At 40.6% G+C, this 26,961-nt stretch overlaps 3 protein-coding genes across 4 annotated transcripts in view; all 3 read right to left on the bottom strand.

Annotated features, from left to right (window-relative positions):
* The window catches only part of LOC141769572 (uncharacterized), a 32,828-nt gene extending 32,423 nt beyond the window's left edge, over positions 1 to 405 (bottom strand). For both annotated transcript variants that reach the window (XR_012594316.1, XM_074638779.1), the window contains exon 1: positions 197 to 405. The gene's annotated coding sequence lies outside the window, so the exon portion shown is untranslated. The remainder of the gene's footprint in view (positions 1 to 196) is intronic.
* A 2,043-nt stretch (positions 406 to 2,448) lies between these two features.
* Positions 2,449 to 15,464, bottom strand: rnf10 (ring finger protein 10). Its single transcript, XM_074638778.1, has 17 exons — positions 14,887 to 15,464; positions 12,402 to 12,586; positions 11,327 to 11,532; positions 11,155 to 11,245; positions 10,851 to 11,035; positions 10,555 to 10,691; positions 9,556 to 9,710; positions 9,171 to 9,299; positions 8,525 to 8,765; positions 7,489 to 7,622; positions 6,352 to 6,469; positions 6,143 to 6,244; positions 5,736 to 5,873; positions 5,535 to 5,626; positions 5,330 to 5,387; positions 4,461 to 4,625; positions 2,449 to 3,606 (listed from the first exon to the last, which is right to left on the bottom strand). Exons 1-17 carry the CDS (start codon positions 15,059 to 15,061, stop codon positions 3,533 to 3,535), a joined length of 2,385 nt encoding a protein of 794 aa, XP_074494879.1. The 5' UTR covers positions 15,062 to 15,464; the 3' UTR covers positions 2,449 to 3,532.
* A 1,626-nt stretch (positions 15,465 to 17,090) lies between these two features.
* Positions 17,091 to 20,042, bottom strand: pop5 (POP5 homolog, ribonuclease P/MRP subunit). Its single transcript, XM_074638777.1, has 5 exons — positions 19,904 to 20,042; positions 19,672 to 19,814; positions 18,145 to 18,294; positions 17,960 to 18,043; positions 17,091 to 17,643 (listed from the first exon to the last, which is right to left on the bottom strand). Exons 1-5 carry the CDS (start codon positions 19,921 to 19,923, stop codon positions 17,537 to 17,539), a joined length of 504 nt encoding a protein of 167 aa, XP_074494878.1. The 5' UTR covers positions 19,924 to 20,042; the 3' UTR covers positions 17,091 to 17,536.
* Positions 20,043 to 26,961: the final 6,919 nt, after the last annotated feature.

Genomic DNA, 26,961 nt, shown 5'->3' with positions numbered 1-26,961 from the left:
TAAAGTACTGGATGAACACCATTCAGAGCAAAACGTACAGCTCAAACTGTCTAAATAACTCTTCAGATAATAACAAGAGGATAGATCAACAGCATCAACAGCTTGCTGGCTAGCAACGGTGAAGCTAACAACCTCAAGACAAAATGGAAACACTGACTGAACCTGTCTTTGATCCGAAAACTGGAGACAAACTTACCGAATGAGAAAGTCAGTTGTGCTTCTTCTCTTGTCGAAACAACTTCAAACATAATAGAGGTTTACAAACTATGAAGAAAACATCACTAGTTGTGTCTTGTTGGTTAATGCAGAGGGGGGTTAGCTCGGTTAGCTGGTTGATTTAGCTCTAGCTGTCTGTGTGTCTGTCCCGTCTCAGGTTGCAGTGTGTTGTTGACAGACTCTCCGCTAGACAGCCGACTGACTGGTTCAACTCCTAACCGACAAGCTAGACAGCACCACGTGCGTCTTCCGGTTGTTACTTTCAAAATAAAAGCATTTAGCTCTTGTAGAAGTTAGCAGGAAAGTAGAGATGTTTAGAATTTCATTTTTATTAATCATTGTTGTAGGAGTACTAGGGATACGGAGTATTAGGGCCATATTGAGAAAAAAAAAAAAAAGATCTGAGATTTTGAGAATAAAGTCATAATATTCAGAGAATAAAGTCAGAACTTTGCGAGAAAAAAGTCGTAATATTACGAGAATAAAGTCATAGGTTTACGAGAAAAAAGTCGTAATATTACGAGAATAAAGTCATAACTTTGCGAGAAGAAAGTCGTAATATTACGGGAATAAAGTCATAATATTACAAGAATAAAGTCATAGGTTTACGAGAAAAAAGTCGTAATATTACGAGAATAAAGTCATAATATTACAAGAATAAAGTCATAGGTTTACGAGAAAAAAGTCGTAAAATTACGAGAATAAAGTCATAACTTTGCAAGAAAAAAGTCGTAATATTACGAGAATAAAGTCATAGGTTTACGAGAAAAAAGTCGTAATATTACGAGAATAAAGTCATAACTTTGCGAGAAGAAAGTCGTAATATTATGGGAATAAAGTCATAATATTACAAGAATAAAGTCATAGGTTTACGAGAAAAAAGTCGTAATATTACGAGAATAAAGTCATAATATTACAAGAATAAAGTCATAGGTTTACGAGAAAAAAGTCGTAAAATTACGAGAATAAAGTCATAACTTTGCAAGAAAAAAGTCGTAATATTACGAGAATAAAGTCATAGGTTTACGAGAAAAAAGTCGTAATATTACAAAAATAAAGTCATAACTTTGCAAGAAAAAAGTCTTAATATTACGAGAATAGTCCTTCCAAATTTCCTCAAACTTAGTTTCTTGAAGCCTCATTGAGAAAGTAATTCTTTCCATCACAAATATTTCATAAATGACATCAAACCAGTTCTCTAATGTTGGGGTATCTGGTTTAAGCCATTTCTTAGTAATTGCTTTTCTAGCAGCTACACTCAATATTCCAAATAAGTATTTTGCTTTAATATTTGTAGATGTTGAAAGTAAAAGAACAAACAGGAGTTCGTCCCACTTAAAACTCCTGTATTTTAAAGGCAAATCAGACTGACTTCCGGTCTGCTGTCGATCTGAATGTGGATAACTTGACGCATTTTTTGCTTGACACTAGATTAGATAATGTGATTGGCCGAGAATTATCCCGTCCCAGCTATGTAGAAAGTAATCCCATTGGGACTGACAGTTTAAAAAAAGTAGATCTTCTTACTTTTTTTTTTTTTTTGCATAATGTACTGTTTAGTTTGTACAATTACAATAGCACAACATGATGAGAATAATTTATAAATTTGATCATAATTTTAGCTCAATTTAATATTCATAAATCAAATTTAGCCACTCTAAACCCTAATTTATAAAATTTGAAAATGAAACCAAACAGTACATTAAAACAATTTTTAACTAAAAAAAAATAAGAAGCTGCAAAAACAATTTATCAGTGCCGTTTAAGGTTTTTATTTAATAAATTCCCGTTGACTCTCACATTGTTTGTATTAATGACTTCTTTGTTTTTATGTGAATAGATAAAGTTTCAAAAGGTTGAATAGAACCAAACCTTAGCTAATGCCTGCCTGAATGAAGAGACCTGTTGTCATATGAACAAGGAAACACACATAATGTATTTTAATAGCTTAATTTGGTTCATGTCTGACCCTGCTCCTAGCGTGATATTAACCAGGCATTCAATGTATAAAACATTTACTCAACAGATGAGATAACTATGTATAATCATAATAAATAGGTGTACTATAAACATCAGACTTGTCAGGACTGCCCTCATGTGGGCAAAACTAATTACTACATTAAAAACATGGCAGCCACCAATTTGGTGGGGATTTCTAGTATTCGACGTTACCAAATATGATCCTTTATCGTCCTTGGCATTAGCTAATAGCATAATAAAACAGTCAGTACCTTGATTGTGCATAATTTTTTATTCATTTCAACAGACTAGTTACGTTCACTAGCCTTTAAACTTGCTCAAAATTAAAGGTGAATTAAAGAACCATCAAACCAAACAAATTCCCAATCCACTTTTTTTTTCCAGGTTTCAAACACATTCTTTAAATCCCAGCAACTGTCTAACTTCACACATTTTCAACACTGAAATTTATGGGGGAGTAATGTTAAAAGTTAGGGAACCTTCTACAACAGAAGATGACACAGAGGAGGAACAGAATGAGAAGAAAGCCCGTACTTTTGGTTTAATCACGCAGGATATACTTGTATACTGGAGTTCTGTTGAACCGACAGATCTAATCTCTTTTAATACAATACTGTGTTGTCACTTCCTCACAATGGCATCGGAGCATTTTGTATTCATGTTGTTGTTACAAAAATACCAGCGCATTGATCTCAATCCCAAAATGTATCCTCTTGAAGGCTGAGGAAGTAATAGCCCGAATTATTACCTGTGATAAACACTGAAATGCATTTGTTTCTATTCCAAGTTGAAGTTCCACATTGATGTCTGAGCACTGAGTATCTTGGAAAGATTTAAAGGTGCAACGTGCCTGCAGCTGGCTGACTGCTACTCTAATATAAAGCACCCAGAATTCTCCTATCAATATTACTCATGGATCCTAGATGCTCAGTCAACTTCAGGAAAGTTGGACATCGTACAGCAACCACTGTGATGAGAGCCATGAAAAGCCTAAAGCATACCTAACGAGAGCTTGTCACATCCTTTGCTTTACGTATCCTGCTTTTACTTATCTCAACATGTTACCCATAAGGCTTGCAGTGCGACAGGAGGGTGCTGCAAAGCTTTGACCTAAATTGTGCAACGAAAAGTTAAGGTAAATTAAACTGATGGCGTGCCGCCCAAACAACGGATCGAGCCCTAAGAACAATGACTACAAGCAGTATGAACTTTGGCTACACACTAAAACCTTTTTTTCATTAGCTTATAGCTCCAAGAAAGATCTGCATGGAAGTAAACACACAAGCAATGGGAAGATCAACTCAAGAAATGATGATTAAAGGAACTTCAGTGTTGTCTACTTTGTGTGAACCATGGATGTGCTGAACAGAAGTTTCTGCTTTTTCTTCTTCTTCTTTCCACCTTTCTCATCTGAAAGACAAGACACCGAGGATGAGTGCACCTTTTAAATACAAAACACTTTAGAAATATTACCAAAATATAATTTACTCGATACTAGGGATGTTAATAATTATAACTGTTAACCGACATTAAGAATTTTGACTTAAATGCGATCAGTTAAACAGTAAAAATAAATATTATTAATTCAATAAAAAGCTGAGCAAAACTCTGGCTCGGGTCTTGAGGAGTTGTAGCACTTATTCGCCGACAAATAAACTGTACACACACTGCACTGCTACATTCACAGCTATGACTTCATACTCATCGTCGTCTCACACACGCAGTCTGTCAGACACTTGCTAACCTTACATAAACTTTATTAGGTTCGTCATATACTGTACATACATTAAATTTGACCTCTGCATTTAATCCATCCTAAGCATTTAGGAGCAGTGAGCTGCTGTAAAGCGCCCGGGGAGCAAGTTGGTGTTCAGCGTCTCGCTCAAGAACACTTCGACATGCAGACAGTAAGAGCCGGTGATCGAACGGCCAACCTTGGGGTTAAAGGACGAACTGCAAAGTGTCTGCTTGTGTCCACAACAATGCACGCAGCATCGTGGCTGATAACTTTCCCAGACGGGTGAACTGGGGACTCAGTTGTCTGTTTTACGCATACACTGCTGCTAGTGATAAGGGATGGATTTAACCTGTTTGTGCATCGGCTTATCGTTGCAGCTGGGCGGCTTGTTAGGCACTAAAACCACAGCACCGCTGCATGAAAAGCATTCATCTAGTTGGTTAATGATTGAGGGTCGACTATCGGTCAGAAATAAAATGTAATATTAACATCCCTACTCGATACAGTTAATTCATAGATGCCACACCTGGGTCAACCACAGGTTGTGGAGGAGGAGCTGGGCCACTGTCCAGCTGCAGAAGTGCCTTCTCAAAAGCCTGGCTGAAGGAGTTCTGGAAGCTGGGTACAGGGACGCGGTCCGACCCGTCGCTCTCTCCGTCGCTGTCCGCTGCTGGGGGAGCTAGCAGTGTATCTGCACAACACAGGACACAATATTATGAGGTGACTTCAGAAAGCCTTCAGGGAGTTACACTGCTCAACAGCCGTAAAAAAGAAAAACTGGCTTTACAAGAAATACATAATACAACACAAAGCTCCTGTTATGTCACCCACACACCTTTCAGTACGTGCTACATGTACCAAATGACACAAGCACAAATGCACAGTACAGAACAAACTAGGAATATAGAAACGCATTATTTCGTAAACTGCTGTCTAACAGAACAGTGGTTATTACACATATGATTATTATAAAGTGGGCATGTCTGTAAAGGGGAGACTCGTGGGTACCCATAGAACCCATTTTCATTCACATATCTTGAGGTCAGAGGTCAAGGGACCTCTTTAAAAATGTCCATGACAGCTTTTCCTCGCCAAAATTTAGCGTAAGTTTGGAGCGTTATTTAACCTCCTTCTCGACAAACTAGTATGACATGGTTGGTACCAATGTATTCCGTAGGTTTTTATAGTTTCATATGATACCAGTTTCTTCACCATCTTTCATCTAGCTTTAGAACTGAGCCGGCTACAACCTCAGAGAGATCAGCGGCACGTCTGATTTTTAAGAGATTAATTCAAAATCGCAAGTTGCGTTAATGTTATATCACGTTAACTTTGACAGCCCTAATTGTAACATAACATGTTCAAGTCACCACAACATCTGCAATCTTGCACTACCTTTCTTTGGAGTGATCCTGGGCCCAGCATCACCTCTGGCTTTCCCATCTCTTAGCATCTAAACAGAACACAGGACCATGTCAAAGCATGCAAGTTATGTGCTACAACATTGGCACTTCAGTAATGTGATGCATTTCCCTTATGACAAAGGCAGTCTCAACTAACAGTGTTGCTAAGTTGGTATTTGTGTGTTTGCCATACACACCTGTGCAAAGGACATACAGTGGGAGTCATCCTCCAGGCTACCCACAATGGGTGAAGAGCTTTGCCCATTCAGACTTGGGAATCTCATCCCATCTAAAACAACAAAAGGAATGCTAAACTCACAATGTTCAAGTAATAAAACAGCCAGAGATTACATTTACAGCACTGAACAATGAATTGCAAAGGAGTGAGCTGCTCTTACCAGAGGAAGGACTGCTGCTGAGGGGTGAAGGGGGGGCAAATGTGAAGTCAGGCTGCATTGGGGGGCTGCTGTTGTGAGGAGGAGACCCGAATGCTGGGAAATGCTGAAGGTTCTCCAATCCAATATGGACCTCAGGATCTGGGGGACATGTGAGTCAGTGTTAATTTCGTTAACGAAAACTATGACGAAATATGTTCGTCAACAAACTTTTTTTCTATGAATAAGATGAGACGATGACGAGACGGCACTGACGTCATTGAACAAGATAAAAATGGCGAAAATGTGACTAAAACTAATAAGCATTTTCGTTTTAAGACTAAGACTAAATCTAAAATAGCTGCCAAATTTAACACTGAAGTGAGCGCAAATAGAGATTTTCAGCTTGTGACCTGATCAGCTGTACTTACATTTACCCTGCTTCTTGTTCTCCTCGATTTCAATTCGCTTCTCTCTGCGCTTCTCATCCCTCGCTTTCTTCTGCCTCAGGCGCTGCCTCTTCTCCAAGTCGTCTAGCAGTTTGGAGGAAAATGCATACAGTCAAAGATTACAAATCTATGAAATGTCCTCGCTGCAACTCTAAATTCACATTCTGAAAAAACGGGCAAAGTGTTCTAACCTGCAAATGTGTCCAGAGTTTCTTTGGACAGGATTGGCGGCTGCAGGGCTAATTCGCAGATGCTGAACTCGCATGTGAGCGGCAGATGTGCCAGATAGCGATGCCGACGACGGATCTCCTGCAACAGAGCAGTGCTTGAAAAATCAGTTAAGGCTGGCCCACACTAAAAGATTTTTCAAATCTTAACAGATTTTGAAAATGTGAGAGACCCTACGCATAACGACATGTTATTTTAAATTTAACAGTTTTGTTCCTATAGTGTGTGGTGAGTAACAGCACACCACACTCTAACATTCCATACATGAACAACTAGAGTCCCGGCTAAAAGTCAAAAAATCTCTCGCGATCAAACGCGACTTTAGTTTAAACAAAAATGTCCGATGACGGACGGGAAGAATTAGCGTGTTAGTTTTTGCACTACTTTGTCCTGAAATTCACAAAGTATGGATGGACGAAGTCATGGAGACACGTTAAATACACACTTGTGTTGTTGCCACAAATCAACAAGTTGGTCGTCCATTTCTGAGGTCCATCTGACTACTACTTTATGCTTTGTGTTTTGCATTAGCTCATGCATTAGGCCGCCATGACGGTGATGGTTCCTTCTTCGGTCAGCTTGATTTTCAAATAGCCATCGCTCTTTCTCACGTGACCGCGTCATCGACTATCCTCGGGATTCCCCACACACAACAGGATATCCTATCGTAAATACTGAACATGTTTTATATTTAGGATTTGAGATCGGTGCAGCCAGGATGGACTTCCGAGCCGATCGGGGGATGTAAAAAAAACACTCTTAACAGACCTCACAACACAGGAATATCTAGAACGATAATCTTAAGAACCATCAAAAAAATCGAGGCTCTGCTGACGATCGTCTGGAGGGGGGAATTGGGCCCAAAATCGTCTTGATTCTCATGTAGTGTGTGCCCGTCTTTAAAGTAAACGGTTTGCCATATTCAAACATAACGTTATGAGTTAAGCAGACTAACAGAATACCGGTTACAGTAGATTGTAAAAGCAGTTTTGTGGAGAAAAATACTGCCTAAACCTTGAAACGCCCATCACGCTCTCTGTTGAAACAGCTACACAAAAAATCTGTATAGTATGCAGTTTGTGTTTCCTTGTTTTGCTGACCTCAGTGACTGTGTGTCCCACGATCTCCACCACCGTGGCAGTGATGGAGTCAGGACTAGCCTCCAAGCTGCCGTATTCACGCAGCAGACAGCGTACATTCACAGGATGCAGGAACATCTGCTGGCAGTCATCAGCTGGAGGGACAAACATGGGAGAGGGAGAAAAACAAGGTAATGAGAAAAGTCAACACTGAAACTTAAACATGAGGTGAGAAAAACAAAAAGCCCATACGGGCAAGACAAACTTCCTGCACTTTTTCATGGTCAGAATCCAAGACATCATTGTTTCAGTGGCTATGTACAAGATTTTCCAGCTATGTTTAAAATATGTTAATATTACTTTCTTCTGATTTTTACCAACAAAACGGGATTTGTTGATGACAGCTGATTAGAGCTGATTTGTCCCATGTCTCGTTTGGTTCTTATGTAATCAGGAAGTTTGCAATTCAATTTCATCAAAGTAACATTTCCCTCACAGCAGCCAAGCTGAATTGAACGCAAATTATTTTGTTGGGCAGAGGAAACCCTACAAGGCTAAAGGCCTTTTTAGACCAAACGTAATAAATCACATGTCAGTTTAAAAATTCAAACCTATCTATCTCTATGAGGCCATCCACACCGAATCTCAAACTTTCGTATTCCGCAATGCCGTGTTTTTTTTCCCGCAGCTATTTCGATTCCTGCGATTTCAGATGCCGATAAAAACAAAACAACCAATAAACTAATGACTTTTGCTCACAGGATCAATAGATTTTCTCGGATGTCAATGTCATAAATCTGTTTGTGCCCCGTTAGAGGTGCAGGAGAGAAAGTGGACTGTTTCACGCAATGTTTCTGTAAGTTTTTAGTAATAATTACAATGTCAACATTATGAATAAAGCTTTGATGCTTCAAACTATCCGGTACAGCCTTATTATTATTATTATTAGCCTAACACGGAAAATTGTCAAAGAATATTTTGAATTTTCATTAATTTTTTTCTGTTTTCATCCCCGGTGTGAAAAGGCCTTAAGGCAGGTGAGCAGGGAATTACCCACCTTGGTAGAAATAGTAGTATGGTCCGTGCACCACGCTGGTTGAAGGGCGGCATGAGTCTGCATGGCAGGCAGGGCTCGCCTCATTTGGCTGGGGCTCTGGGGCTGCATCCACCACAGCCTCTTGAGGCTCCTCCAGCACACTCTCCAAAATACTTTCAGGCAAGCTTGGCAGCTCTGCAGCGGCGTCCTCTGGGACCTCCGCCACCTCGTCATCAAATGCAGAAGAGTACTGCAGCACAGGCTACAAAGGAAAGAGACAGACCTCTTACTAATCATTGTGTATGATACCATATAAAAGCTTATCCTGTTCAGGGTCGCGGGGGGACCGGTACACCGGTCGCCAAACTATCACAGGGCTGACGCATAGAGACAGCAACCATTCACACTCACATTCACACCTACAGGCAATTTAGAGTCAACATTAACCTAAACTGGACTCTGGGAGGAAGCCGGAAAACCCGGAGAAAACCCACACTAACACGGGACATGCAAACTCAACACAGAAGGGACCAAAGCCGGATTCGAACCTGCGACCCTCTTACTATGAGGCAACAGTGCTAACCACTGCACAACCGTGCCGATTCCGTCATTAATAGAAACACTATTGTGAAATAAAGATTTTGAAAAGAAACGTTTTTAGACTCACCTTGGTGATGCTGTAGTGAGTAACCACTTCCTCCTCAGGAAAACAAGGTTCTTCCAGAGTGAGAGAGGACAGGTCAAGGCTTTCTACCACATTTGCTTTCTGCTGCTTCAGCAGCATTTCCTCTCGCTCCTAAACCATAAAGACATACAGTTAGAGAGGTAAATATCAGTCTACAGCAATGTATGCTTTGATTCTGAGCCATAAAGAAGGTTTCATATTCCACCTGGAGACATACAAGAGAAAAATGCATCACTTTTACATTCAGTGGCATAGCTAAAACCTGCTTGTTAGCCTTTATTTATTAACTATGCACTGCTTCATTTATGACTACAGACAAAATAACCTTATTGTCTGGTGTCAGAGAGAGGCATGCAGCTTTAGTTACCTGCAAAAGACAAAGGGCGCTCTGGATGAAGCAGCCTTGGGCGTCCCCTTCCTGGCTGAGCTGAGCCTGCAGGACTGCCTTCTCCTCTGCTACCAAGCTCAGAACCTGCGTCGGGGAGGTCAGCAACAGCTTGGAGTACGGGCTAAGACACGCATCTAGAAAAACACAGGTCATCACACGTTGAATGCAAAGTAAGGGAATCATCCCCTTTAGGAATTATACATGTATATAACAGGCTTGCCACGGTAGTCGGTGTTGCCAGTGTAACACGGTGTTCAGGTATACACGGATTACATTACTTCCCCACCGTCGACCCATTTAGTTATTTTTTTCATATCAGCGGCATGTTATCAATACATGGTCAAATGATGGACGCTACAAACTGAAAGAGAAAGTGTCTGTTGCGTACGGCGTCTCAGCACAGAGTAGCAGCAGTCAGATCTCAAACACACGGGACGAGAGAGAGTTGACAGGCAAAACGATGGCGTAGGATTTGGTGTCAAAGCGAAAAGAAAAAGTGCCTGTTTGGCAATATTTCAGATTTAAACGCAATGCTATAAGAGAACCATAACTTTAATGAGGCAATCGCCGTGCCGAGGACGGAGTGGTCACAGCTGGTGTAGGCAGCGCAGCGGTGCCAGGTGGAAACCTGCAGCCTCGCAGCGAAAGCTGGACCGGAGAGGCCATACACACAGTTACCCGACGTTAAAGATCAAAGTAAGCGCTCTACAGGTATTGACGGTCATCTTTTCCTGTAAAATGTTCGGTGTAATTGGTAACACCGCTGTTGTCATAAGTTTATTAACCGGTGGGAAAATGTCCTCAATTTGACGTCCCTAGTATATAACACTGAAAATTGTGTGTGGAAAATGGTTCACTTGTATTCCAATAACAAAACCCAAAATGTCTGTATGTAGAAGGTGCTATAGTTACTGTAAGCCATGTAAAATCATATTGAAGACCACGATGCTTTGAGGAAATGGTGCCCCTGTCTCTCACCTCCAAAGCCAACAGGCTCCTCCACCTTCACCCACTGAGAGCTAGGCATGGCCACCAGAGCCCCCTTTTCCCTCCGCATCAGGCGCATGGTGATTTCATCACCAGCCACATACTGCCTGGTCTCCATAGCAACCACACTGCAACAAGAAACCAATTGTTAGAAGTGTTACTGTCAAAGACTCAAATTAAACTGCCTCTATCTGAAAGCATTAGTGTTTTCTTTGTTAAGCCTTTTTAAAGAAATATGTCTTTTACTTCAGAGTTAGCCTACAACACTTTATTTATTTCTCATTTACCTCTTCAGGTCAGCGATGTGAACTGCCTCATAGCAGATGGGGCACTTGGACCAGCTCTTGTCACCAAGAGACAGGTAGTGCAGCATGCACGGCCAGCAAAAGATGTGTCCACACTTGGTGATGCGGGCTGACAAAGGAGGGTAGAGGCAGATGGGGCAAGACGGCACCTCGTGACTGTAGATGCGCTGAAGACAAATGTACACAAATGGATTGTAAACGCGTGCATCAGTATGTAAATGAATGTGGGCTTTATTTCTTATACGTGTGTACTGGTAGCACAGCTCAACAGATGACAGGCACTCACCACTTGCTGCACACAGTCCCAGTTGACCAGAGTGTCTGGATCAGTGAAGTGAGCCTTGTAGTCCTGGTCATCAGTCACCACAAACTGGCAACTGAAACACACAAAGTTAGGTAACTCACACATCTTTATCTTTTTAATGCTTTGTAATGTATTGTATGGAGAAGCTGCTTACTTGGCCTGCAGATAAAGCTCCTTGTTGAAGGGCTTGTGCTTGTGGCCCCATTTGTTTCGGCGGCCCCAACCGGAGGGGCCTCCATCTCCGAAGACACCATTACCTCCACGGGGTTCAAAGGTGAAGTTCAGCAGGTGGTTGAGGCTGACTTTTTTCGGTCCAGCAAACTGAGCCGGGCTAAACTCGGCCCGGCGTGTCTCTGCTACCTGGAGAGGCAGAGGTGGATAAGAATGTTTATTAAGCATATTTGAACTTAAAACTGATGCTGTGCTTCTTTTCAAAGTTCAAAAGTTTCAATGACAAGATCTTCTTTATTACTCGCAAATTAATTTTAACGCCATTAATTTCTTTAACGAACTAATGCAATTTGCGATTTTACGATTGTAGCAAAGCTAGAGTGAAGATACCGTCATATGAAACTAAAAAATATGGGGAATCCATTGGTACCAATCATGTCATACCAGCTTGTCGCGAAGGAAACTAAATAATGCTCCAAACTTGAGCTAAATTTTGGCGAGGAAAAACTGGCACGGACATTTTTCAAAGGGGTCCCTTGACCTCTGACTTCAAGATATGTGAATGAAAATGGGTTCTACGGGTACCTACAAGTCTCCCCTTTACAGACATGCCCACTTTATGATAATCACATGCAGTTTGGGGCAAGTCATAGTCAAGTCAGCACACTGACATACTGACAGCTGTTGTTGCCTGTTGGGTTTGAGTTTGCCATGTTAAGATTTGAGCATATTTTTTATGTTAAATGCAGTACCTGTGAGGGTTTCTGGACAATATTTGTCATTGTTTTGTGTTGTTAATTGATTTCCAATAATATATATATATATATATATATATATATATATATATACATACATTTGCATAAAGCAAGCATATTTGCCCACTCCCATGTTGTTAAGAGTATAACTTGACAAATCTCCCTTTACGCTACATTTTAAACAGATAAAAAATGTGTGATTAATTTGCGATTATCTATGGACAATCATGCTATTAAATATTTTAATCGATTGACATCCCTGCTTTTTTTTTTTTAAAAGGATGATCCCTTAAGAATACCAACCTCCTCACGTCGTCCTCCGCCTGTAACTCCATACTGTCGTCCTCCACCTCTCTGAAGGGGTCTCTTGTCAAAATTCTTGCTTTTCTGTGAATTGGTGTGGCGAGGGCCTTGGAAACTGTCGGTTTTAGGAAAGGCGGGCTCACGCTTGCGGCTGCAGCGCTTGGAGCCTCCATTATTTTTACTTTCTGAAAAGAAAAAAAACATTCATTAGCAATACAAATACAGGAATATTATCTTTCAATACAACATCTTCATTTTGCTAATGCTGGATTTGTAAGTTGTTAACCAGAAAGTGCAGAAAGAAAAAAGTAAGTAATATGGGGGACTTTGTAACCTGGTTTCATGTAGGCATGTAAACACACTTGATTAAATCTATTGTCATTAGTTCTATGGGTAATGATTAGGCCTTTTGTAAACTTTCACTCCAGCTGATGAAATTGAGACACACATACAGTATATTGCAGAATCAAAACACTGTTTGATTAAAAAGGTGCGCAGAGACATTATGTCCTGTATGAATTTAGAGAAAATCTGTTACACCACCCGGGGAACAGAGAATCAATTTTACAAAATATGGGGCCCCTTTTTGTCATTTTTTAGAAACCCACTACAGTTATCTCTGAGTAGCCAGTAGTAGTATCTTCTTTTTCCTTTTTTTTTTAATTTTATTTAATTTATTCATTATTATTTGTATTATTATTATTTATTTCTCTATTTTTGTGTATTATATGTGTATGTACAATATGTATGTATGTATGTATGTATATTAAATTATTATTTTTTATTTTTTTTCTCTTCTTATTATTATTTCATGACTTATTTGCGGATACTCTCCCTGTATTATATTCTCTACAATTTGAATTTTATGTATCCATGATTGAGAATCAGTTAGGTCTTTTGTGGCCAGCTGTGGCTGTTTGTGTGTATGTATGTTGTTGTCAGGTATGATTAATTGATGTGTTGTGTCAGGGAGTGTTGTTCAGAAAAACAAAAAAAATACTTTCCCTGTATAGTGACTGTTCTATTGATTATTGACAAGGTGCACAGGTCAATTTCTTTAGGTTATGCATTTTCTAGCTTACTTAATACTTGTAAACAAAAAAGTGGCCTTACTGAGCAGTCATCAAATTTGTATGTAAAGTTAACAACTAGCTAGGAGGTAAAACTTTTTTTTGCATAAGTTGATTATTAAAATGTGTCTCTACATCCATGCATATGACAACTGTGGTGCATACATGTATGGCAAATGGTATAACAAACACAGTGTCGTGTGCAAATATTAGATAACGTAACATTTCTGACTGCTGGAGGGCCAAATGTTTTGACAGCGACGTCAGCCATTCCCAGATAGTGATGGGAATTCCGGCTCTTTTTAGTGAGCCAGATCATTCGGCTCAGCTCACCAAAAAGATCCGGCTCTTTCGGCTCCTAAACGGCTCTTCATTTTTACCACATTTGCCTTTTATAATTCAGCCAAATTTAGCGCTGTTTTGACCTATGATTAGTATGTGTGCACATATATCACTTAAATTATTCAATTTAATTATACTAAACCTTATAATTTCCAGAATATCATAATTTTACATGCTGCTTCGTTTCCGACTGTCACTCATCTTGTCTGCTATTCGCGCACTGCACTGCACTCCTCTCTCTCTCTCTCTCTTTCTTTCTCTCCTGCTCTCCCTCCTGCTCTGTACCTGTAGACTGTCTGCCTTTCCATGCTCCCCATTCATTGTCTATGTAAGCAGCCGTGCAATGCATTCTGGGAGCGTGTCGGCACGATTCCAGAAACGGAGCGTCATGACGACCGCTCCTCATTTGCATAAAGTTGAGGGCTAGTCTACTTTATGCAAATCACGGGCGTCCGACGCGACTCGCCGCCTCTCGAAATTCCCGAGAATCTTTCAAAATAAAAGTTGTCGATCGAAAATAAAGACAGATTCGGCAACTGCATGGCTTATTTCTCGCCACATTTCGGTAAACTATTTTTGTGAAATGAGAGAAGAAAGTTTCCAAACGAGCCCCATACTGTTTCCGGTTTGAAAGCTGGGAGCAGCAGCCCACAGAGGGAAAGCGTTCATCCAATCAGGTCGGGACAGCCATGTGTCTAGTGACAGCCCACCAAGCGTCCAATGTCGCGTCCACTCGCGATAAAAAATGCCCCTGTGGACACGTACCATCAGTGCATGGAGTGCCAGTGGCGCGGACAAGATCATCCTATCATTCTGCCTTGAATTAATTAAAGAAAAAAAAGGGAAAAAAAGGAAAAAAAACGGCTCTCGGACGGGAACCGGCTCTTATGGTTCACTTAAAAGAGCCGGCTCTTTGAACCGGCTCGTTCGCGACCAACACATCACTATCACCAGATAAACAACCTCTGCGCTGCTGCTGCTAGGCCTCAGCAGGCCACAAGATAATAATGGATTGTGTGGCTACAAAGTGCAGACAGACATTGTGTTATGTTGTATTACTGAAAGGGTTTCACCTGTTTTGGGTTTAGAGTCGCCCGGCGGTGGGCCTGCGGAGCTGGAACGAGGCGGAACCTTGGTGTTGGTGCTGTTGTTGTTGTTGGGGTTTTTCTCCATGTTTGTCTCCGAGCAGTGAGGAGATGATAGGCCGAGGAGCTCCGGGTAGTAGAGAGCCACCGAGCTCCCGAGCATCAAACAGAGAAACGTCAGAGGACAGCAGGCTGCAGTGAGTGCGGGTCAGGCGACGAAGGCCCTGGTTCATTTCTGTCAAACGCGGAGCACCCATTACGGCGACATCTTCACAGTAAAACAACAACAAGAAAAATAAAGAGACACGATTCCGGCGTCTCAAGTTAATGTGGGCTGTTCGGAAGAGAGGACGGAAAACTCGCCACTCGGGGCCAAGACCCCTGAATTTAAGTCTTTTTACTCGTTAAGGAAGATAAACAAGCCCTTAACAAGGCGTCAAATGTTTTCCAAAAGCTGGAAAACGTGAAAGTTTAGAGATTTTGACCAAAAAATGAATCCGTTACGACGAGCTTACACTAATGGCGACGGGTCGCCAAACAGGAACCTGGGAGACCCGGATGTTTCTTGTGCCGCCTGCAAATCTGTTTAGTAAAGGCCCCGCTAAGCATTGTGGGAAATGTAGTCGTAAAAGATATGTAAGCTACAACGAAACCGATTAAAGCTGCAGTAGGTAGAAATGGAGGAAATATGATTTTTTAAAAAAGTTATTTTTTTGGGACTGTCCGAAAATACAAACATTTTGGAAAAATGTCAAAGAAGAAATTGAGAAAATCCAGAAAAACGACAGGTGAAAGTAGTAAAGACCCAGTTAAGCATTGTGGGAAATGTAGTCGTAAAAGATATGTAAGCTACAACGAAACAGATTAAAGCTGCAGTAGGTAGAAATGGAGGAAATATGATTAAAAAAATATATATATTTTTATAAACTGTCACTATATCCTGACAGTAGTCAGTAGCTCCTAACGACATGTGCAGGATTTCACAGACCGGAGGAAAACAACCAATCAGAGCTGATCTGGAGTCTCCTGTCCAGCTGTCAGTACAGAATAACTGATAAACTGTACAACGAACCCTAAGCGATTTGGATGCATTTTGAGCAGATTATTTGAATATTGCATCAGAGATGAGTTTTCATGTTATTTCTAGGAACTTTTAGCACAATTCTCTCTCTGTATTATGTATTTCTTTGAATTTTTTTACAATTATACTTACTTTTAGACAGTTTTTTGACAAAATCAGTGTTTGACCATTGTTCTTTTAGCTCTTTTGGTTGTTTTAACTGCATACTTTTCTAATGCAGGACGAGACTGTTCAATAGAGAGGGAAGGCTCTGTGAATATAGCTTCTTTTCAGGTTTTACAGCTGCAGTGGGTAGAAATGGAGCAAATATGATTAAAATAAAGTTATTTTTATAAAACGGTCACTATATCCTGACAGTAGTACATGAGACAGCATGAGAAAATCTGAAAAAAATCATGTGCCTATGTGTCCTCCGGTGGTCCTAATGGCATCTGCAAGATTTCACAGACCGGAGGCAAACAACCAATCAGAGTTGATCTCGAACCTGCCGTCTCTGAGCAGCTGTCAATCACTCGTGAACACGGATCAAACGGTCAAACTAGGCAGCGCTGATCAAATATGAATCAATATTCTGTTACTGTAATGCCTATTTCTCACCTCAAATGTTTTCAGAAACATCTTCTAGTGTACTGTTTAGCTGTGAAATGAGAAAGTTAAGTTTGTGATCAGGCCGGCAGCCATGTTGAGGAAATACTAAGCACTGCCCACCAGCCGGAGCACAGCCAACAGGAACACTCTCTCTCTGAAATGACCTGTGATTGGTCAAAATCTCCCGTTTTTTTAAAGCCTGAAAACATAGCCAAGAGGGGGTGCAGAAGTCTAGTTTTCTCTCAGAGCACTTGAATTACAATATGCTGAAAGATTATGGAATTTTTGCCCAATAATGCCAAAAAATATACTGCCTATACTGCCACTTTAAGTAGGATTGGGTAATACATTAGTTTAGCAAAACATATTATCCTGAGATGGTATGTCACACTATTGCCAATATTGTTAAAGGTTATGCTATGTCAGCTGATATTGACTATTTTTACCAACTGTATACCACCAATATTGTTAATGTTTGGATGGATATGTTAATTTTTAGGGCACCAGTGACAAATACAATATCTTCAAAAAACATGCTTTAATTTGTAAACAAAATACACGAGAACAAAACATAGTATGAATACAAAATATTTCATTGAAACATTTTTTTCAGAATTAGGCCATAGTCTTATGTTGTGCTATGTGATAGCAGTTTTATTTTTGGTGACACTTATTCAAAACAACAAAGAGATATCGATTCAGTAACAGCGTTAAGTGAACTTGCTGTTAAAAGATATCAATACTGGCCATCAGGCCACTCTGCCAACCCAAATTATTTATTTGACAAACATCATGTAATGTGTCCCTCTATTGAAGACAGGCATAGTCAGTCCGTTTTCTTTAGTAGCAAATGTGCTGAGCAGCTGCAGTGAACCATATTTGGGTATGCATTTCTTCAAATGCTTCATCTTCCTTTCTACCAGTCCAGTAACAAAAATAGTCTGCTGCCTTTTACTGCATGCTGTGAAGTTACTCTTCTTCATCGTCCTCACTCTCCAATTCATCTTCAAATGCTTCCTTGTTTCCTCCTGTTAGATAGCAGCTCAGAATTGCTTTCTGAACCTGTTTTCTTTCTTCTGCAAATGAAAAATAGAGAAGAAACAAGTCAAATGGCATTTCTCTTAGGCCATCTTGTATACATCAATCCTGTGGTCTCCAGTAACTAAAGACTGCAGTACAAAATTCAAAAGGATCTTATGCAAAATGCTTCAATACATCCTGTAAGATAGATGCATGTCCAACACTGGTAAACATTTAAAGTTAATATTGGGATTTTATTATCGAAGAGTTAAAAATCACATGAACAGATAAATAAATAAACGGACCACTACTGACTGTTATTGCAGAGTTATGTATGAATGACATTAGATAGCATTCAATTAAATTCCTTACCTTCATCTTTACATTTAGGGAGCATTCTTTGGAGCTGCTGGGTATTGTATCGGATCAGAAACTTCTGACATGTTCTAATTGTTCCTGGAAAAAACAAACGCCTTTGATTAGTGTTAAATGAAAATTGAAGATTGTTAAAAGGTATGTAGGATTCATTATGAAATGTGTGTTGATGTTTTTCTTACCTCCCACGTGCAAACAATTCAGAAAACATGGGATTTCCTGCCCACGAGTTTCTATACAGGTAATGAAAGGCAATGCAGACCAGAGGAGTTTGTAAGAGCTTTTGGGGAAACGCAGGAATACTATTCCAGTATGAGCGTTCAGATATTTCACTAAAAAGAAAGAAACACAAGAAAAAGTACATGAAACATTAATTTATCATTGATTACTGTGTCTTAGTTCACTCAGCTCATTTGGAGACTGTTTTTACGCTGTTTAGGAATGTGAATGCATACTTACCAACTCTCCCGTTTTCCTCCCGGGGTAAGAATTCTCCCAAATGTTCACACTTTTTCCCCCCCCTTTTCGTTATCTTAGCCCAAGGTTCAGCAACCTTTACTATCAAAACGAGCCATTTTAGGCAAAAAATCAAAAATCAAAATGTCTGGAGCCACAAAACATTTGAGCACTGTGATGAAGGTAACTCAGTTTATAGTCTAAGTATAAAGTATATAAGTCTAATGCAGTGAGGGCCACAGTGCAAATGTATGACGGAGTATTATTATATCCAGAATAAAGTCATAATATTACGAGAAAAAAGTTGTAATATTACGAGAATTAAGTCATAACTTTAGGAGAAAAGGTTGTAGTAACGACAATAAAGTCATAACTTAACGAGAGAAAAAGTTGTAATATGAGAATAAAATCCTAACTTCAGGAGAAAAACGTTGTAATATTACGAAAATAAAGTCCTAACTTTAGGAGAAGAACATTGTAATATTATGAAAATAAAGTCATAACTTTACGAGAAAAAGTCATAATAATACGAAAATAAAGTCATAACTTTACGAGAAAAAAGTCGTAATATTACAAAAATAAAGTCATAACTTTAGGAGAAAAAGTTGTAATATTACAAAAATAAAGTCATAACTTTACGAAAAAAAAGTCGTAATATTACGAAAATAAAGTCATAACTTTACGAGAATTTTTTTTTAATATTATGAGAATAAAGTCATAACTTTACGAGAAAAAAAGTTGTAATTTTGCGAGAATAAAGTCAGAACGTTACGAGAAAAAAAGAAAATAACACGTAAAATTAATACTTTATAATATTACGACTTTATTCTCATAATATTATGACTTTACTCTCGAAATCTCAGATTAGTTTTTTTTCCTCAATGTGGCCCTAATACTCCGTCGTACCATAGACCTACAACAATGATAAATAAAAATGAAAATGTAAACAAAAAACAGTTATTCATTTCCATTTTTATAAATCCACAGGGAGCCATTGGAGAGGAGGCTAAAGAGCCACATGTGGCTCCAGAGCTGCAGGTTGCTGACCCCTGTTTTATCCTGTCTCTGGAACTGAGCAGTGTGTATAATCCCTACTGTTCCCACCCGGACGACAATAGAGCTACACCAACTGTCGTTTCTCGGGAGAAGAGGGCAGTCTATTCTCGCATTTTTCATTTGAACGGAGCACTTTTACTTGTGATGGAGTATTGTCAACTGTCACTATGTTTTTGGTAAAGCATCTCTCTGCTTACCGGAGAATCTGATGCTCAAGAGAGCCGCCCCGTAGTCTCCGTGTATGCGCGCCACCGCCGCCTTCACTGCGGCTGCGACAGCTCGGTCATCCAGCAACAGCAGGCGGCTCCGGTCCGACACGTTGACTTCACACAGTAAATACCTGCAGACAGAAGAAGAGGAGACTGTTACAAAACAACTGTGAACACATATAACATGTTAACAAGTGGTACACGAAACAGCACATTGTACCTGGATTTCACCCGCACCATCGTTGCTCGCACGGTCTGATATCACCGTGTTGTTGTTTGTTGTTGTTCCTACAACAGCATCATTAACAGGCTCGTTGGAGATGAACTGATGTCAAGTCAGACAGTTCTTCTTCTTTGAGGTTTATGGCGGTTTTCAAACCAGCTTATAAGTGCATTACCGCCACCTACTGGACTGGAGTGTGGAGCAGTAAATTGGCAGGGAAAAAATTAAATTATTAATAATAACTATTATTATTATTAGTATTAATAACTAAAATAATAATATTAATAATTAAATTTTTTCCATTATTCCTGTTGCCTTTAAAGGGACTGTTTGTAAGAATCAGAAATGCTTGTTAACAGCAACACCTGTGGCCTTTAAGTCAACTAAAGTCAGCGTCGGGCTCGCGCTTGTGCTCGCTCTACATAGACATGAACGAGCATCGCTCAAAACAGTGAGGCGACACATGTCAGCTAAAACCACAATATCACTCTATATTTCAGCTGCTTGGCAGTAATGTTAGCTGACCAGACGGAGGTCTCTCCATGAATCGCTGCTGATCCTAGTGTTAGCTTTTCTTGCTTCAGCCTCGCGCGGCCGGAGGGAGGCACTGGCACCCGGTCGGAGACGATAACGTTTCTCACTGCGAGCTCCGTCACTTCACAAGACACGGGAAACCTCTGTTGGTCTGGAGGAGCTGCAGCAGTTATTTCTGCACAAACGTCCACTGTACATTCACTAGATATTCTCAGAGCTAAACTAACTCTCCTGCAGTGTGTAGTGAGCGCGCGTTCACGTCTAGAGGGGGAGCGAGCAGTGGAGTCAGTGAAGGCAGGCAGGCAGCGGAGCGGGGATTTCAACCACATGCGAGCGCGCATGTGTCCCGACCCAGTACATTTATATGCCATTGGAAAAGAATAGACAGTCAGAAGATGGATCCATGAGGCCACGTTCTTCCAGAAACCAGCGGCTCCACAAAAGCTCAGAAACATCCCACACACATACTGCAGTGATGAAATTCAAATGCATTTCTCAGCGTGAACTGAGTTTTGCTTGTGCACCTTTCCTGACGGTCCAAACATGACACATTTTGTCACCGAAGATAATGTGGATGGACATGATGCATTCAAAAGATGGAAAAAGCAAGAAACAAATAGACCAGGGAACGTTTTATGTTCATATGGGTGTTATATATACATACTTATTACATGACTTTGTTGAATACTCGATTCTGATCGGTCAATCATGGCGTTCTACTCTCTGTTATTTCTTTATAACAGACCGTTGCAATGTGTAACAGACCGTTGCTATGTATAACAGACCGTTGCTATGTATAACAGACCGTTGCTATGCGCGCAGTTCTGATCTCGGACTCTGGAGGATCGTTTTTGTGTCAAATTATTGATTTCTGAAGTAATTAGCCATGTAATAAGCGGGATAATGTACACCTAGTGGGTCATTGTTGTGAAATAAAGCCCTTCAGGGCGATGCTTTGCATCGGGTTTGCCGCATCACCCTGTCAGGGTTTATTCCACAACAATGACCGGCTCGCTGTACATTATCCCTTACTTAAAGGTTTAAGTGCAAATTATTACTTGCAATTGCATCAAGAACATTTATTTACTCCTTAAATTTAAGTTGATACAAAACTTTTAATAACTGGTGTGTCTACCTGATTGAAGTGTATTAATAAGTATCTATTAAATGCAGATATGCCATTTACCCCATTTCATGCTTGGAACACATGATACATTTCTTAATGTCGACCATTGACCATACCTGCTACAGTTGCATATCATATATTGCTGGATTCAGCACAGTCATACCATTCCAGAAAATCCTGATTGGTGTTTCTAGGAGAATCCCAGCCAAAGCTACCTAAAAGTAAATGAATACATTCATCATAGACCTTCAAATTTGATACTTCCGCTTATTGTACTTATGTGTTTGTAGTACTGTATTTCCTCAACGCATCAATATATTCACATTCTGTTTCTTTACACATGTAGAGGAACCCCCTGGCCATTATCACATCAAATTTGGGATCAATCAGAGCTAGCATTATGAAATTACATGAGCTTTGGTGTACCATCTCCCATTCGGCCTGGCTTCATTTTGCACTTTTTCTATTTATGGGTTATGTCACAATATCTGTCAATTTAACCATTTTTGCAGTAAAATATTTTTATACAAGAATCCATTTCATATATGGGAGACCTAGGAGAATATGAAAATCATTGTTGTGCTTTGTTCTACCTCCGGTAGGGGTATCTCGAAAACTAAAGCACTTTTGGGGGTCTTCCCACAGGCCTAATCAGTTGCCTGGTTCCTCAGGTTAAAGGTCGGGTTGTTAGGAAGGATTCGCCTACGAAAGCAGCTGGAAGCTTCTGAGGCTAACCATTCAGAGGAAACCAGTCAGGACAGACCAAAGCCACCATAATTGAAAGGCCAGTGACAAAACTCTGTTTGTTACATGGAGTTTAAATGCATAACTTGGTGTATTGTAACATTTGGCTCCTCTTTTTTGTGTATTTTGTTTGAATTGTTATGTCTGCCTGCCATAACAATTAGGGGCCGGTGTGTAAGACCGACCGACCGACCGACCGACCGACTGCCCTCCCTCCCTCCCTCCCTCCCTGGCTCGACTGACTGACTGACTGCCCTCCCTCCCTCCCTGGCTCGACTGACTGACTGACTGCCCTCCCTCCCTCCCTGGCTCGACTGACTGACTGACTGCCCTCCCTCCCTCCCTGGCTCGACTGACTGACTGACTGACTGCCCTCCCTCCCTCCCTCCCTGGCTCGACTGACTGCCCTCCCTCCCTCCCTGGCTCGACTGACTGACTGACTGCCCTCCCTTCCTCCCTCCCTCCCTCCCTGGCTCGACTGACTGACTGACTGCCCTCCCTCCCTGGCTCGACTGACTGACTGACTGCCCTCCCTTCCTCCCTCCCTCCCTCCCTGGCTCGACTGACTGACTGACTGCCCTCCCTCCCTGGCTCGACTGACTGACTGACTGCCCTCCCTCCCTCCCTGGCTCGACTGACTGACTGACTGACTGCCCTCCCTCCCTCCCTGGCTCGACTGACTGACTGACTGCCCTCCCTTCATCCCTCCCTCCCTCCCTCGCTCGGCGCTAGTGTCCAATAAGAGGCGTTGTCGGTCGGTAAAAACGTCAGTGTCTACTACAGTTTTTGACAGTGAGCTGCAGGTGACGGGATGACACGGGTCTTCTTGTTGTACTTTAACATGTCGGGTGTTAATAGACTTGAGTTAACAGCTCCGGAGCTCCTGTCTCTGTGTTGCTGTCTGCTGTCTGCTGGAATAACACAAGGAGATGAGCACGGTGAGTAAACTTAATGCTTTCTACCTAGTGAATCAATGATCAGTTAGCCAGAGGACGTTATGAGAACCCCGTACTTTGGTTGCATATATTTCTGATACCTTGACATCCCTAGTCTGTCACGTGTATTATAGTGAAGCTAACGTTAGATAATTAGCTCAATATGTAGCTAAATAAACTGGGAAAAAGAAGGGATACACTGTTTACCATTGGCAGAGCATTTTGGCAAATTTTTCTTGGGCGCTCCCCACATAATCAGCTGTGCTGCTCATCCCACAAATGCATGATCCTCACAAGTTGGACATCATTGTGAAGGTAAATAAACAGGCTTTCCAACGATGTAAAATACAATGCCAATTAACATTGTAACAACAGAGAAATAATCGACCAAACACAAGTTTCCAAACTTTTTTTCCCTAGTTTATCATCAGCACAGACTGATCTTATATTAGTACAGATCCATGACAACACCTGACCCTACACTGGAGGGGGGGCTTTAAAGGTCCAAATCGTCCCTGTAACATTACAATGTTGGGGTTAAGTCGATCAACTCAATGCTGAATTTGAAACTCAGTATTTATAAATATATATCAATAATGATGGATTATAATTGATTTAAAGTAATCATTAATAATTATTAGCCATGTTATTTGCTTCAAACCAAGGCCATAAACAAACAAATCTACTTACAGTAGTCAGTAGTCAATGTGTACACTGCAGGCTTCCTGTGTGTTTCCTATTTTACTCTGTCAGTATGAAGTCAGATGTAAAGGGACACTTAAGGCAGGTTAGCTGGTGTTTGCTAACATGGAAGCAAAGAGTAGGAAGCAGCTGTGATATAAAGATGTGAAAGAAAAGTTCATTTTTGAGGGTGTGTCAGATTGCAGTGCAGCAATTCAGAAGCGGCTCCAAACCATCTGAAAATGTCTCTCTTCTTCAGTGAAAGTGAGATTTTGTCATAGACTTCACCTTGCGATGACATCACTGTAGTCATAATGAGGTGACTCGGCACTGTTCTGTAACACTTGAAACATTTTGAATAAACACACCAAACATTGATGTTGAAGTTAAAGAATATAATTGCAATTATGGGACATTATACCTTAAAGGGACTATTTGTAACTTTTTAAGCGTATAAATGTAGCAGGTCGCCACACATGCGCGCTCGCATATGCGATTGTGGTTTTAGCTGACGTGTGTCGCGTCACTGTTTTGAGCGATGCTGGTTTAGGTATATTTAGAGCGAGCAAGCGCGAGCCCGACGCTGACTTTCGTTGATTTCACGGCCACAGGTGTCGCTGTTAAGAAGCATTTCTGAAAGTTACAAATAGTCCCTTTAAAACAAGACACCAGAAGTCAGAGAGGAATAAGATAAGATATTCCTTTATTAGTCCCACAGTGGGGACATTTGCAGTGTGTCTCCTCGAAGGAAGACATTTCACAGGTTATATACTTTTCTCCAGGACAAAGAAAACCTTTTCCATTGGAAATAATTTGTGATATTCGAACATGTGATAGAAGAATAGTCTGATCTTCTGAACCCTCAGACTAAAAGTTGTCCAAAACCAAAACAACTGTCTTAAAGTGTCTCATCAGGTATTTTATACATGTTAGCTTAAATATACTTAAATTATATCAGCATGACAAATATCCATAAATAATCTGGCAAACTAACATGCTTATAAACTAGTGTTTCAGAGTAATTGAGGTGACATGCAAATGTGTTTTCTGCTTTAACCTTAACTTTCTCTATTTAAACATAATGATTAATATATGTTTCTTCTTTCAGGTGTCGTCAAAGTGGTTGCAGCAGAAGGAAGTGATGTCATCTTACCCTGTTCCCTCAGCACCAAGGAGAACATTCAGTCAAAGTTGTTTGACTGGACGAAAGATGGTCAGCTGGATGAACGCGAGGTGTTCCTGTATGATTCAGGCACTCATTACAACAATGGCCGAGGAGGTCAGAGCGAGACGTTCAAAGGTCGAGTCTCACATTTTCAAGATCAACTGAAGTACGGCAACGCCTCCATAATCATCAGAAATACGAGGGTGACTGACCGTGGAAACTACAGCTGTCATTTTCCACGTCTTCAGCCAAGTCAGACATTCAACGTTGAGCTTGTTGTTGGTGAGTGCTCTCATAAAACAGTTAAAGTGTCAGTAGGCAGAATATTTTTGGCATCATTGGACAAAAATTCCATAATAACCTTTCAGCATATTGTAATTCAAGTGTTCTGAGAGAAAACTAGACACCTACACCTCCTCATGGCTCTGTTTTCAGGCTTTAGAAAATCTAGCCTGTGACGGGAGACTTTGACCAATCACAGGTCATTTCAGAGAGAGAGCGTTCCTATTGGCTGTGCTCCGGTCATGTGACCGGTACTTGGCATTCCTTCACCAGATTTCACAATGGCGGCGGCGTCACAAACTTTCTCATTTTTGCAGCTAAACCGTGCACTACAAGATGATTCTGAAAACATTTGAAGCGAGAAATAGGCATTAATGTAACATAATATTAATTCATATTTGATCAGCGCTGCCTAGTTTGACCGTTTGGTCGGAGATTGCGAGTGATTGACGGCCGGCTCTCATAGACGGCAGATGGACAGCAGACCTCAGATCACCTCTGACTGGTTGTTTTCCTCCGGTCTGTGAAATCTTGCAGTTGCCGTTAGGAGCACCGGAGGACACAGAGGCACATGATTTTTTTCAAGTTACCTGTTACATGTACTATTGTCACGATATAGCGACCGCTTTATAAAAATAACTAATCATATTTGCTCCAATCTCGCCTACTTCAGCTTTAAAGGATAGGTTCTAAATCTTTGTCTTAAAACAACACTCACACGCCCGTATCAACACTACAGCTTTCTGTAATTGGTTGATTGGTTGAAAACAGACATGTCTTAGATGATTTAACAGACACTGTAGGATGTGTAATGAAGTATTAAAGGCTAACTTTGCTATTTTTCAACATGGACCTTATTTTCCCATGTGTTTGTGTCTAAGGGCGCTTTCGTCTAGTCCGAATTAGGGATGTGCAGTCCAAGAAAAAATACTATTCGAAAATCACTGGGAAATAGTCGATTATTATTCGAAAATCCTTTTTAGTCGTACTTTCAGCTTTTGTTCCCTGCATTCGATGTTGAAGATACCACACAGTCACAGTGTAAAAATATTGTTTTTCCTTTTAGATTGTGATCCACAGTTCTCAACTTTGAAGAACAAATACGGGGAAACTGATGGTGAGTCACTGACAACGTGTGTGCTAAAGCTTTGTCTCCCTCGTGTATACATGATGAAATATATTTTCATATTTTAATTTCATTTTTCATGATATTGATGATGTCACTGATCTACATCTGCATTTTCTGACTGATCACTAAACGCGGATGTAGTATCTGAGCATAAGGGGTTGTTCGTCACCCTGATGAAGCACTTTGACGGTATTGTCAGCGTTTTGTGAATGATAACCAGACGCAGGGCGACAAAGTTTTAGCACACAGATCAGCGATGAGATCCGTCAAGTCAATTTTATTTGCATAGCCCAAAATCACAAATTTGCCTCAGGGGGCTTTACGATCTGTACAGGATACGACACCCTCTGTCCTTTACAATGCGACCCTCTCATGGGATGAGGAAAAACTCCCCACCAAAAAAAAACCTTTAACAGGGAAAAAATGGAAGAAACCTCAGGAAGAGCAACAGAGGAGGGA

This window comes from Sebastes fasciatus, chromosome 6 (genome assembly GCF_043250625.1).
Source record: "Sebastes fasciatus isolate fSebFas1 chromosome 6, fSebFas1.pri, whole genome shotgun sequence".
In the NCBI taxonomy this organism is placed as follows: Eukaryota; Metazoa; Chordata; class Actinopteri; order Perciformes; family Sebastidae; genus Sebastes; species Sebastes fasciatus.
Note: the sequence above shows the minus strand (reverse complement) of the source record. Positions and strands in the feature narration are given on the sequence as shown.